Source organism: Thamnophis elegans, unplaced genomic scaffold (genome assembly GCF_009769535.1).
Source record: "Thamnophis elegans isolate rThaEle1 unplaced genomic scaffold, rThaEle1.pri scaffold_135_arrow_ctg1, whole genome shotgun sequence".
Classification (NCBI taxonomy): domain Eukaryota; kingdom Metazoa; phylum Chordata; class Lepidosauria; order Squamata; family Colubridae; genus Thamnophis; species Thamnophis elegans.
Window position 1 is genome coordinate 73050 of NW_022473605.1, and position 12799 is coordinate 85848.

The window sequence follows — 12799 nt, forward strand, 5'->3', positions numbered from 1 at the left end:
TCGGTGGGGCCCGATTAGTAACCAGTGCCAAATCCGGCGAAACAACTGGCCGCTGTGATACAATTGTACAATAATAATAATAATGCTTGGGTTTAATGTGACTGGAGCTTCTGAAACTTATTAAGGAATCTGAATTCTTTTATTAGGTGTGATTAAATCGGCCAGTTCTCTTTTATCACATTTAAATAATAAAATAAGAGACGAAATTGGGTATCAGCTCTTGTGAGTGAGCCAATCCTATCCGAACCCATTCATGAAATAGGACGGGGTGGGAAAAGAGGCGGGAGAGTTGGGATTCTAGCCAATCACCGTAAGCGTGCGCTCCTCCGATTGGATAGGCTAGCAGCCCATCAGGGCGGTGACGTATTACCGCGGCCTGCCAATGAAAAACTCCGAGGGAAGCTTTCAAACGCCGGGAACAAGATGGCGGCGCCGTGTTGACTTCATGGCTTTGGAAACTCTATGGCCACTGACCACCGAACGAGATGAGTTCGCTACGCCGGGCCGGGACGCGCTGACGCGATCGGCCTCGTCCGCCTCACGACCGACTCAGCGGACCGACTTCCCCTGTTCCCCGTCTCCGGGAGGCGGTATAAGACGCCGCTCAGGCCGCTGGGGGAGAAGTGCGCATGCGTGCCCGCGACTGCCCCGCACAGGCGTGCCCCTCCCTTCCCCCGCGGCCGCCCCCTTGCGGCGCCATGGAGCACAGCGCTTCGCAGCTGGCGGCGCGGCTCTGCCGGGCTCTGCAGGGCCAGGACGACGCGTAAGTGGCCCGTGGATGCGGCTCGCGTGGCTTCTGCGGGTTTTGCAATGGGAAGAGCGGGTCTCCGAGCAGGAGTGGGCCAGCGGCCCCTCGCCCCGGCCGGAAACTCGCTTTGCCAAGGATTCCCGGGTGCAAAGGCGCTTCCGCCACCTGCACAGGTGTTGCGTTTGCCTGCAGGAAGGAGCCTTGGCCAGCAGGGGTCTCCAACCTTCGCAATTTTAAGACTTGTGGACTACAACTCCCAGAGTTCCTCAGCCAGCTTTGCTGGCTGAGGAACTCTGGGTGTTGAAGTCCACAAGTCTTAAAGTTGCCAACTTTGAAGACCCCTGGTCTAGACCAGAGTTCTTCAAAGTTGCCCACTTTAAGACTTGTGGACTTCAACTCCCAGAATTCTCCAGCCAGCTTTGATAGACCTCTGGTCTCGACCAACCCCCTGCTCAAGCAGGAGACCCTCTCCCATTTCAGACAAATCCAGTCTCTTCTTGAAAACCTCCAGTGTTGGAGCCCCCCCCCCCCCGCAGCCTCTGGTGGCCAGCTGTTCCCCTGGTTAATCGTTCCCACTGTTAGGAAGCGTCTCCTAAATCCCAGGTTGCTTCTTTCCTTGATTAGTTTCCATCCGTTGTTTCCTGTCCTGCCCTCAGGTGCTTTGGAGAATAATTTTCCGAAATGGCACACGGGGCCATGTTGCCTGGCACGCGTGGCATCGCCTATTCCTCTTCTGGGTTTTTTGGCACGAATGTGCGCGCAACGATCAGCTGGCCATTGTGCATAGTCATACACACGCATTGCACACGCGTGCACGACAGTAACCAGGAGTCTCGGTGGACCGTGTGCATGCATGTGCTGGAAACCGGAAGTTTATTTCCTGGCGCGCAAACAGCCCCCCCACACACTTTGCAACTCCTCTTCCAGGTTGCAAGCCTGATGTGTGTGTGTGTGTGTGTGTGTGTGTGTGTGTGTGTGTGCGCACACTCGGTGCCGAAAAGGTTTGCCATCACTGGCCTAATGTGTCCCTCTGGTTTGGGGTGAGGGAGGAGCTTAGGTTAAGAGGAGGCGTGGCAAACTTTGTCACGTGACCAGTGGTGTGAGTCACATTTTTTTGACTGCTGGTTCTGTGGGCGGGGCTTGGTGGGCGGGGCTTGGTGGGCGGGCAGGGGAAGGACACTGCAAAATCCCCATTCCCTCCCCATCAGCTGGGACTTGGGAGGCAGAGAGTAGATGCGGGCGGGGCCAGCCACAAGTGGCATTTGCTGGTTCTTTGAACTACTCAAATTTCCACTACGGAAATGTCTCCAGAACTGATCAGAACCTGCTGGATTCTGCACACGGCAGGACTTTCCCTTCCCCCACCCCCTTTACTTAACTGGGCAGGGTCGGGGGGGGGGGGCAGCATCCGGCCCGTGGGCCGTGCGTTTGACCCACTAAGGTTAGAGGGTTAGGCTAAGGAGGATGGGCCAAAGTTGGAAGCGGTGCAGGGCATTTTGGGGGAAGCAGCCCCCCCCTTCCTCCCTCCCTCCCTGAAAAGAGAGCTTTCTTCTTGCATGGGGGGGGAGGGTAAAGTCATCAGAACTGTAATCCTGCAGCTCTCCTTTCTTGCTGGAATTCCAAGGGGCCTTAGAGGGCATATAGTCGGTCCCACTGCAATATGGCAGCTGTGGGCAACGTTCCAACCTACGGACTTCCGTTCCCAGAATTCCTGAGCCAGCTGCTAAAGTGGCAGCTGGTTCCTCCTCCCCCCCCCCCCAGCCCTTCTGACTTAGGGGGCCTTTGAGAGCTGCATGCCAGGAAGTTCCATTTTACTGCTGTGTACATTTAAAGGGACCCTAAAGTGATTCTTAGGGGAGGGGAAGGTGGCCCTGTGCTCCCCTCACCTGCCGGGACCCTCCCTCCTTCAAGCCCCCCTCCCTCTGCTTCCAGGATGGTGGCTGCCATGCTCCGGGAGGGAGCTGACCCCAACCTGGTCCTGCCGGAGGAGGGCGTGGCCCCCATGCACTTGGCTGCCGGCCTGGAGCAGGAGAACGGGATACGTGGCCTCCGCCTCCTCCTCCAGCACGGGGGAGACCCCAACGTCAGGTAGGCACGGGGGGGGGGGCTTCCCTCCCTGCGAACACACGGTGTGTGTGTCAGAGTGATGGTGGGGAGAGCAGAACCCCCCACCCCGGCCTGAGAGGGATTTGAGTTGAGCAAAGGCAGGATGGGTCTGGGGGCTTCTGGCCAGGACCAGGGCAGCTGAACCCACCAGCAGAAAGGAAAGGAATAGTAATAGAAGGGGGGAAAGGCAGGGAGGGAGGAGGGGGAAGGAAGGCAGAGGAAGGGAGGGAGGGGTGAAGGGGAAGAGAAGAAGGAAGAGAGGAAAAAAGGGAAGGAAGGAAAGAAAGTAGAGGGGGAAGAGGAAGGGAGGGAGGGAAAGAGGAAAGGAAGGAGGGAGAGGGGAAGGAAGGAAAGGAATCGGGGAGGGAGGAAGAAAGGCAGAAGGAGGGATGGAGAGAGGAAAGAAGGAAGGAGGGGGAAAGAGGGAGGGAGAGGGGAAGGAAGGAAAGGAATCGGGGAGGGAGGAAGAAAGGCAGAAGGAGGGATGGAGAGAGGAAAGAAGGAAGGAGGGGGAAAGAGGAAGGGAGAGAGGAAGGAAGGAAAGGAATCGGGGAGGGAGGAAGAAAGGCAGAAGGAGGGATGGAGAGAGGAAAGAAGGAAGGAGGGGGAAAGAGGGAGGGAGAGAGGAAGGAAGGAAAGGAATCGGGGAGGGAGGAAGAAAGGCAGAAGGAGGGATGGAGAGAGGAAAGAAGGAAGGAGGGGGAAAGAGGGAGGGAGAGGGGAAGGAAAGAAAGAAAGCAGGGGGAGGGAGGAAGAAAGGCAGAAGGAGGGATGGAGAGAGGAAAACAGGAAGGAGGGGGAAAGAGGGAGGGAGAGAGGAAGGAAAGGAATCGGGGAGGGAGGAAGAAAGGCAGAAGGAGGGATGGAGAGAGGAAAGAAGGAAGGAGGGGGAAAGAGGGAGGGAGAGGGGAAGGAAGGAAAGGAATCGGGGAGGGAGGAAGAAAGGCAGAAGGAGGGATGGAGAGAGGAAAGAAGGAAGGAGGGGGAAAGAGGAAGGGAGAGAGGAAGGAAGGAAAGGAATCGGGGAGGGAGGAAGAAAGGCAGAAGGAGGGATGGAGAGAGGAAAGAAGGAAGGAGGGGGAAAGAGGGAGGGAGAGAGGAAGGAAGGAAAGAAAGCAGGGGGAGGGAGGAAGAAAGGCAGAAGGAGGGATGGAGAGAGGAAAACAGGAAGGAGGGGGAAAGAGGGAGGGAGAGAGGAAGGAAAGGAATCGGGGAGGGAGGAAGAAAGGCAGAAGGAGGGATGGAGAGAGGAAAGAAGGAAGGAGGGGGAAAGAGGGAGGGAGAGATGAAGGAAGGAAAGGAAGCAGAGGGGGGAGAGGAAGGGGGAGAAAAAAAGGAAGGAGGGAAAGAGGGAGGGAGGGAGGAAGGAAGGAAAGCAGGGGGAGGGAGGAAGAAAGGCAGAAGGAGGGATGGAGAGAGGAAAGAAGGAAGGAGGGGGGGGAAAGAGGGAGGGAGGCTCCTTTCCCGGGAGAAGCATTGCGCTCCAAAAACTTGGAAGACGAAAGAGAGGAGGGGAAGGGAGAGAAAAGAGGGAAGGAAGAAAGAAAAGGGGGAAGGAGATGGAAGATGGAGGGGAAGGAGGAAGGAAGGAAGATTCTGCCCATGTCCTCTCTTGTCCCAGATCTGGGGAAGGCCTCACCCCCCTCCACGTTGCTGCCTCCTGGGGATGCACCACCTGCTTGAGGCTCCTGCTGGCCGAGGGGGGCGACCCCCACCTCCAAGACCAGGTGGGCCCAAAGGCTTCCCTCCTCAGGAAGGGGAGGGGGGGTGGGGTGGGCTTCCTCTGCCTCCGTTTAGGACGCCTCTGGGGGGAGATTGTGGACTCCGCTGCCCCACAAGCCCTGCGACCGGCAAACCCCCCCCCCCAAAAGCATTTAAATCGCTCCATTTAAATCAGGAGTGTCCAAACTTGGAACTTTTAAGACTTGTGGACTTCAACTCCCAGAATTCCCCAGCCAGCCATGAATTCTGGGAGTTGAAGTCCACAAGTCTTAAAAGATCCCAAGTTTGGACACCCCTGATTTAAACGGAGCGAAGGGGCATTGCAGACCCAGATGGTTGGGCTGGGGGGGCGGCGGGGGGAGAGGCTGACTCTGTAAACCGCTTAGAGCGGCCTGTGAAGCGGTAGATAAGTCTTGCCGTTTCCAGCCAGCGTCCATCTGAAATTCTGATCGTAAATCCCTTCCCCCCTCGGTCCCCAGTTCCTGCTTTCTGCCCCATTGAACAGGAGACCCATTTCTCCCGAGGAGGGGGCTTTGGGGGCGCCTCTGCCCCACGGAGAGTCCCTTCCAGGGCTGACCCTAGCACCAGGGGGGGTCTTAGGCTGCAATGCTGATGGACCTGACCCCTTCCCTGGACTTTACCCAGATCTGGGGAGTTGGGGGTGGGCTGGAAGGAAGCCCCCGGCAGGGAGAACGCAGGCAGCAGCCCCCCCCCCCACTGGCTGATTCTGACTTCCCTTTGTACCTCAGGATGGGAACACGGCCTTCGACCTGGCTGTGGAACATGGGAACGAAACCTGTGTCAACATCCTGCAGGACGGAGAGTGGAACAGCGGCTTCCGTAAGTGTCTGCCCGTCGTCGTATCTCTGAAGACTGCCAGTCATCCGTTCTACCTGAAACTTATAATAAAGGGGGACGTATACTTAATCGTTCCTGTATTAACTGTAGCTAGAATTGTGTTTGCACAACATTGGGAAAGTGTAGAAATCCCTATGGATGAGAAGGCGATGAGGAAAATATTAGAATGTGCAGAAACGCGCAGATTAACATTAGCAATTAAGGAGAAGGAGCAAAGTGGATATTATATGATTTGGGAAGCATTTTATCAATGGTGGGAGAGAGAAAAGGGAGTTTGGAAAGGAAGAAAGCTAAAAAAATAAGTAGATAATTCACTTAGAGATGTAAATAAGATGAAAACTGTTAGTATGTTTATGAGGAGAATAATGCTTAATGTTAATATGATATTACTAGAAGATATTAAGAAGAAAAATGGAGAGTTTTAGAAGGTTTAAATGCTCAACATACCGTTTAGGTTGATTAGATTTATATGCCGCCCTTCTCCCAAGGACTCAGGGCGGCGTACAACATTAAAAGAAACACATAATACAAAAGTTTTAAAAAAAAAATTAAATAGAATATCCCGAACAAACCCAATTAGAATTGACAATAACATTTTTTTTTTAAAAAAAATCTGAATTAAAATTAACAATGATCAATAATTTATTTTGTTTTGTTCCGGCCAGGTTGGCTTGCTGGAAAAGCCAACTGATTTACTAAACGTAGGGAAATAATGTTCGTATGAATGTGAAAGATGTGGCCAATGAGGAACGGTGTTGCAAGAGATGTTTGTACCCAGGCGACACACGGCATAAAGAAAGACGGGATCTTTTATCTCTCTAACTAAAAAATAATAAAGCAGAGAAAAGACTGTCAATCGTCCCAAAGGTGTTTTTTTTCCCAAGGGGCAACAGGACTTCCTTAAGTTTTTTCTTGAAGAGGTTTCGCTTTCCATCTTAAGGAGCCTCCTCCGTTCTGAGGGAATGGGGGAGGATGGAGGGATTTAAATTCCTTGCAGTCACCATTTGCACTATTCAGGTGGCCCTCAGGGCCCAGGTAAACCCCCAGGTGGCCTCAGGGACTCCCAGAGAGGGAGAGAGCTGACGACCAGAGGACCAGAAGCAGGGGTGGGTTTCAACCGGATCGCGGCGGTCCCTGTGAACCGGTTGGTCGCCGAACCTGGAAGTAAGTAACTTCCGGGAACGGTGAAGGGCGCGCCCGCCCGCCCGCGGTCCTTACCCGGTTTTGACGAGTTCTGCGCTTCCACGCATGCGCAGGATGCATACAGCGCCTGCGCGATCATCCAGGAGCAGCTGGAGCGTCGCGCAGACGCTAGTACGCATGCGTGCACCGCGCGCGTGCATGAGGACGCCACCAGCCCCGTTCCAACCGAACCGGTTGGAACGGGGCGAGAAACCCACCCCTGACCAGAAGGAATATAAATCCTCCCATCCTCCAGTGTTTGGCCAGAACTGAAGAAGCTGCTTGGAGGAGAAGCGAAGCATCTTCAAGGGAAAAGAGAGAAAGTCCCGTTGCCTCTGGAAAAAGCACTTTGGGGATTGCCAAACATAATCTCAACAAAAGGCTTCAAATATTTCTCTCTCCCCCCCCCCCCCAATCTTTTATGCAGCTCAGCGGAGAGCGGAGAGCTTCCTGTCCACCATAACGGAAGATGCCGGGCAAACTGGGCCGTGTGACTCTCTCCCTTTTCCATCCGATAGACTGCTACGGTCCTCCCTGAAGGAGGCTCGTCTGCCGCTTGGGGAAGCTGCTCCAAATGGTGGGCCCGGGCCTTGCACCCAGGACCGGTCGGCCTCCTCCTTCCTCACCGAGGGCTCCTGGCGGGGCGACACGATTTTGGACCTGTCAGATTTCAGCGTCCGGCTGGCGGTCTCCCCCAAGGCCTTCCTGCCCCCCAGGAAGCCAGCCTCGAGTCGTGCCGACGTACAGACCCGCTGGGGTGGTGAGGTGGGGCGCGCGCTGCCGGACGCTGGCGTGAAGCAGTCTTGGGACTTCCGGGCCGCTGCAGAGGGAGGGTGCAGCTCAGCCCCGGGCCCAGACACGGCTCTGCGGGGGCCCTTCCCTTTCGTGGGCTCCGAGGCTCTCTCGTTCGGATCGGACACCGCAGAATCCCCACCGAAGGCCCTGTCCTCTGCCAGCCTCCAGTCTGCCCCAGAAGCGGCCCCACTCCGTCCCCCACCGGGTGCCAATGCCTGTGGGCTTCCTCAGGGGAGGGGCTCCCTGGATCCTGGCCTCTCGGTGAGGCTCCCAGGCCAGGAGGGGCTGGACGTCACCTGCCTTGGTCACCTGGCTGAGTCGACAGCCGTCTCGGACCTGGGAACGATGGTGGCTGAGCCGGGCTCCGTCCTGGGGATCAGCGGGACTCTGGACGGATGCTCGGCGAGAGGAAGGTCTCCGGGCAGGTGCTCAGCGGCCAGCACGGAGCGCTATTTTTCGTGCGTGAGTGAATGTTGGCACAGTGCTGTGGAAGGCCCAGGATACGGCTGTGCTCATGAGTGGGAAGAGGGGAGGGCTGCCCCTAGCGGCCCCGCAGGCAGCTACAACACCAGCAAGGGAGTTTGGTGTGGTGGGCCTCCCTCCTGCATGGGGAAGGGTCTCTCTGGCCAGAGGACTCCCCCCACCAGAGGGGCTGCCCGGATCTTTCCGAAGGGGGCTCCTTGGGAAGGTTCTGCACTGGCGACCGGGGCCCCCGCTGAGACTCGGGGGCTGCCTGTGGAACGCCAGGGGCCGAGGGAAGAGAGGGCAGAGGCCGAGGGCCTGGGAGGGCAGCTGCCGCGACCGGCTCTCTCGGCAGGAGAGGGGCAGCTGAGCCCGTCCACTCAAGACACAGTCCCCGTCCATTGGCCGTCAGAAGAGAGGAGTCGTTTCGGTCCGCCTGGACCCATCAGCACTCTGGGTGACACAGAGGTGGCCCCGTGGGCCCCTAACAGCGTTGGAGAAGCGCCCCCCAGCACTCTGGATGCCCAGCTGCGGGCGATGATGCTGGCCACCAAGGTCGCCCACTCCCCACTCCTCCCCTCCAATCGGAAATGCTGCCCTGTGGCCCCCTGGCCCCAAAGCCCCTCCACGGGGACCCTTCCTCAGCAGAGCCCCAGTACTTCATCTCTCTTTGAGGAGTCCCTGGAGATGCCCAGGCGCCCCAGGAGAGTCAGGAGGGGCCCCAGAGCGGCTTCACCCCGAGGGGCTGCCGCGCTCAGTCGCTCACCTCCCCCGGCCAGAGAGGCAGAGGAGGCGGGGGAGGGCAGGGCCCCCTCAGCCGTTCCCAGCCCTTGGGGCGGCTCCCTTGCCAGCTCAAGTGGGGAGGTGGGCCATGGGGAAGGCCCCTGCGGGAGGGCAGAGTCGGGGGCAGGAGGGGCCTCTGCGGGGGATGCTGCTCAGGGCTTCTCCGAGGGTGGGACCACTGGGTGCCCAGGGGTCTCCGGCCCAGCCAGGGGAGAAGGCCTCCAGGGTCAGTTTCAGCCGGCTGTCTGGGAGGGGCCCCTCTGCCACTCGCCCCCCAGGGAGGCTGAGCCCCATTCGCCAGGAGGTGCCCCTGTCGCCGGGGGGCCGCCCTGCGAGCCTGAGTGCCACGGAGCCCGTGGAACACCTCTATGTGGACGAGGAAGAGGGCCAGACCCTCATCGAACGGCACCTGCCCACCACGGACGACTCCGGGCCCAGCGGCTCCGAAGACACCCTCCCCCTCTGCGACTGGCGGGCGTGGGCCCGTCAGGAAGGGCAGCGGGGCAGGCAGGGCAACGGGGGAGGCGCCCCCTTGAACCCGGAGCACCTGACCGACCAAGCTCTGGCCCGAAAGCTGCGGGAGTTGGGGGCCGACCCGGGGCCGGTGACCCCCCTCACACGGAGGCTGTATGTGCGGCTCTTGGAGAGGCTGAGCAGGGACCCCGAGACTCCTGCCCGGAGGGGCTCTGCAGGTTGGTGCCTCTGGGGGAAGCTGGGGGAAGGGACCCTCCTGGGGGGATGAGGAGGGAGAGGGGAAGGAGGGAGTTAGGGTTAGATAAGCGGGGAAGATGAGCTCTCGGGGGAAGGGGGAGGGGTTTGGGCCGGGGTCTCGAGTGCAAGAGGAGGTCATGGCATTAAGGGAGCAGGAGGGTTTTTTTTCCAGATTGGCCCTCTTCTCGGAGGAGCTCAAGACGTGGGGAGGGGATTTGACCCGCCAGAGCCCCCCCCTGTCCCGGAGGACCCGTCTCCTCCTCGGAGTCCTGGACTGACCCTCCCCTTGTGCTCAGCCTACAGCCAGGAGCTGGACTCTGCCCTGCGCACCTACCGCATCCCCCCCTCCAAAGCCGACGAGATGGCTCTGGCCGCAGAGTTTGACCAGCCGGACAAGAGCCGGCGGTGGCGGGAGGGGCTGCTCAAGTCCAGCTTCAACTACCTGCTGCTGGACCCCAGGTAGGAGGAGGAGGAGACCCTCGGAGGCAGCAGGGGGGAAACACGGCTGCCTGGGCTGGGGGCTGCAAGGAGACTCCCGCTGTGGCTGATGGTCTCGTGGCTCTTGCTCTTCCGCAGGGTGACCCAGAACCTGCCCGCCCGCTGCCAGCTGCTCAGCTCGGCCGAGGCCTTCCGGACGTTCGTCCGTGCCATCTTCTACGTGGGCAAGGGGACGCGCGGCAGGCCCTACCGCCACCTCTACGAAGCCTTGACCCACCACCGGGAGGGCCAGGGGAAGCCGGCAAGACAGGTGGGTGGGTGGGCTTAACAGCTCTGGGACCTTCTGAGGAGGGTTTTCATCAGCCTCCTCCCCCTCCCCCTCCCCCTCCTCCTCCTCTAAGTGTGGAGCTTCCAAATTCAGGAGGAGTCTAGCTTTGATCCCCGGAGGTCGGTCTTTGGCTGCTTGGTATGGCAGAAACCTCCGAGTGCCTGGCCTTCGGCTTGGAAGCAGCTCTCCTGCCCCCTCCCCAAGTGGGGGGGGGGTTGGGTTGCAAACCCCAGAATTCCTGCGTCTCCCCCCCCCCCAGAACTCATGGGAGTGGGGGGGCTGCAATTTGGGGAGCCTGGATTTGTCTGTCCATCTTGGCGGCCCCCCTCCCCTTTCACCCGGGGTGTCCCTCTGCCCTGCAGGTCTCCTCCAAAGTCCAGCACATCCTGGAGATCTGGGCGGGGGGCCAGGGGGTCGTCTCCATGCACTGCTTCCAGAACGTCGTTCCTGTGGAGGCTTACACCCGCGAGGCCTGCATGGTGGACGCCATCGGTAAGGGCTCTGGGGGGTGTGGGTGGGGGGCACAGAACACGGGGAGGGGCTCCCTCTTCCTTGCAGGATCCCTTCTTCCTCGCGCACCCAGGTGGGGGGGGATGTCTGAACCCCATGGACTTCATTTCCCAGAATCCCTCAGCCGGGCGTTCAACCTTGGCCCCTTCACGACTGGTGGACTCCAACTCCCACAATCCCTCAGCCAGCATGGCTGACTGGGGTGGGGTTCTGGGAGTTGGAGTCCACCCATTGCCAGGGTGCTCAGGTTGGAGACCCCTGTTCTAATCCCAGCCCCCGCCCAAGGCAGGAGTGAGTTTCATCCATTTTCTTTATACATCTGACCACAGCTGCTCCAGCCCTGTCCCCCCCACTCCTGAGACCCTCCTGCCCCAGGCGTTGGGAGACTGGGCATTTGGCGGTGTGATTGCAAGACCTTTCTCTCTCCTGCCTCCCCAGGCCTGAAGATGCTGACCAATCAGAAGAAGGGGAATTACTACGGCCTTGTGGCCGGCTGGCCGATGAAACGCCGAAGGAACCTGGGGGTCTTTCTCCTCCACCGGGCTCTCCGGATCTTCCTGGGCGAGGGCGAGCGGCAGCTGCGGCCTGCTGATATCTGAAGTGGCCCTTGAGCAGAGGGGCCCCTGGAGGGCCTCTTCCCCCCCCCCCAAGCAGGGCCTGGAGTTCTTCTGGGAGGCTCAACCCAATCCCTCCTTCGCACAATCCAGAATCCCAGATTCCGGAATCGCTCATCCCCAGCTCCTGCGCTGGACGCTGAGCGGAGATGGAAGGCTGCACCCGTGTTCGGAAGTGACTTGGGGTGACCTGCAGGGGCCCTGCTGGGTGCTGGGACGCCTAGTGTGTGTGGGGGTCCCAGTGGCGTCCAGTCAGATGGTGCGAGAGAGTCTCCTTCCACAGAGCCGCAGGGCGATGCAGTGGTGGGGCTCAAGGACCTTCCCAAGCAAGAGTGGAGCAGCCATGGGCTCACCCCCCCAACCCTCCGTCCCTGGGGGACCCTGGGGAGGGGTCTTCCTGCACCCTAAGAAACACCAGTCGCCTCTTCTCTTCTGGGAACGAAGGTGGGACCCTTTTTATGGGGGGCAGCGGGGGCTTGTTTTAAAATTCGGGGACTGCACTGTGTTTTTAAAGATTTCTCCTTTTGCCGCTCCCCTGGGACTGGGGGCATTAAACGAGATTATTTTGGGATGTGATGAGTGGAGTTGGATTCCTTGGGTCCTTCTTGAAATGGGGAGGGGGTGCAATTAAGGAGGGGAAAGGAAAGGATTAGCAACATCTCTCTTTACCGGCAGTCCTCGACATACGATCAATCGCTTAGTGCAGTGTTTCTCAACCTTGGCAACTTGAAGATGTCTGGACTTCAAGTCCCAGAATTCCCCAGCCAGCGAATGCTGGCTGGAGAATTCTGGGACTTGAAATCCAGACATCTTCAAGTTGCCAAGGTTGAGAAACACTGGCTTAGTGACTGTTACGGGTTCTGACGAACACTCCCCCCCCCCCCAAAACGTACTTAGGGCTGGGATTCGAAGTTCTGACGAAGGGCCACCAGCCACCCCCCTCCCCTCATCCTGTAACCGCATTTTGGGCCTTTGGGCAAGTGGCTTTAATTTACCCTCCCTCTCAGACTAAATATTTACTTCTTTATTAAATTTATTTCCCGCCTTTCGTCTTGTTTCTACTGCGGACAATGGACTCGCTTAGTGACGGCAATCTTCACTTTACAGCTGCCACAGTTGCTTTACAAAAAAAAGTTGTAAAATTGGGTCGGCCTTGACTTAGGACCGTCCTGACAGACGACAGAAACCCCGGGGTCATAATTTGAGGACTAGCAAAGTCTCTTCTTGAAAGACCTCCAGTGATGAAGCCCCCACAAGTTCTGGTGGCCAGCAGTTCCACCGGTTAATTGTTAGGAAGTTTCTCTTTCATCCCAGATTGCTTCTCTCCTTGGTTAGTTTCCATCCATTGCTTCTTGTCCTGCCTTCGGGGGGGCTCTTTGGAGAATAAGTTGACACCTGCCCCCCCTCTTCTTTGGGGCAGCCCCTCAAATATTGGAAGGCTGCTCTCCTGTCTCCCCTGGTCCTCCTTTCCTCTCGCCAGACCCAAATCCTGCAATCTTCCCGGCCTTTAATCACCTTAGTTCAGACTTTTAAGACTTGTGG

At 58.3% G+C, this 12799-nt stretch overlaps 1 protein-coding gene across 1 annotated transcript; it reads left to right on the forward strand.

Moving 5' to 3' along the window:
* Positions 1-399: 399 nt before the first annotated feature.
* On the forward strand, positions 400-11828 carry ANKLE1 (ankyrin repeat and LEM domain containing 1). Its single transcript, XM_032238370.1, is given in 10 exon segments — positions 400-763; positions 2681-2836; positions 4476-4581; positions 5326-5416; positions 7044-9100; positions 9102-9348; positions 9523-9826; positions 9944-10115; positions 10496-10625; positions 11082-11828. Coding segments are annotated over 10 exon segments (3489 nt in total). The 5' UTR covers positions 400-698; the 3' UTR covers positions 11243-11828.
* The last annotated feature ends 971 nt before the right edge of the window (positions 11829-12799 follow it).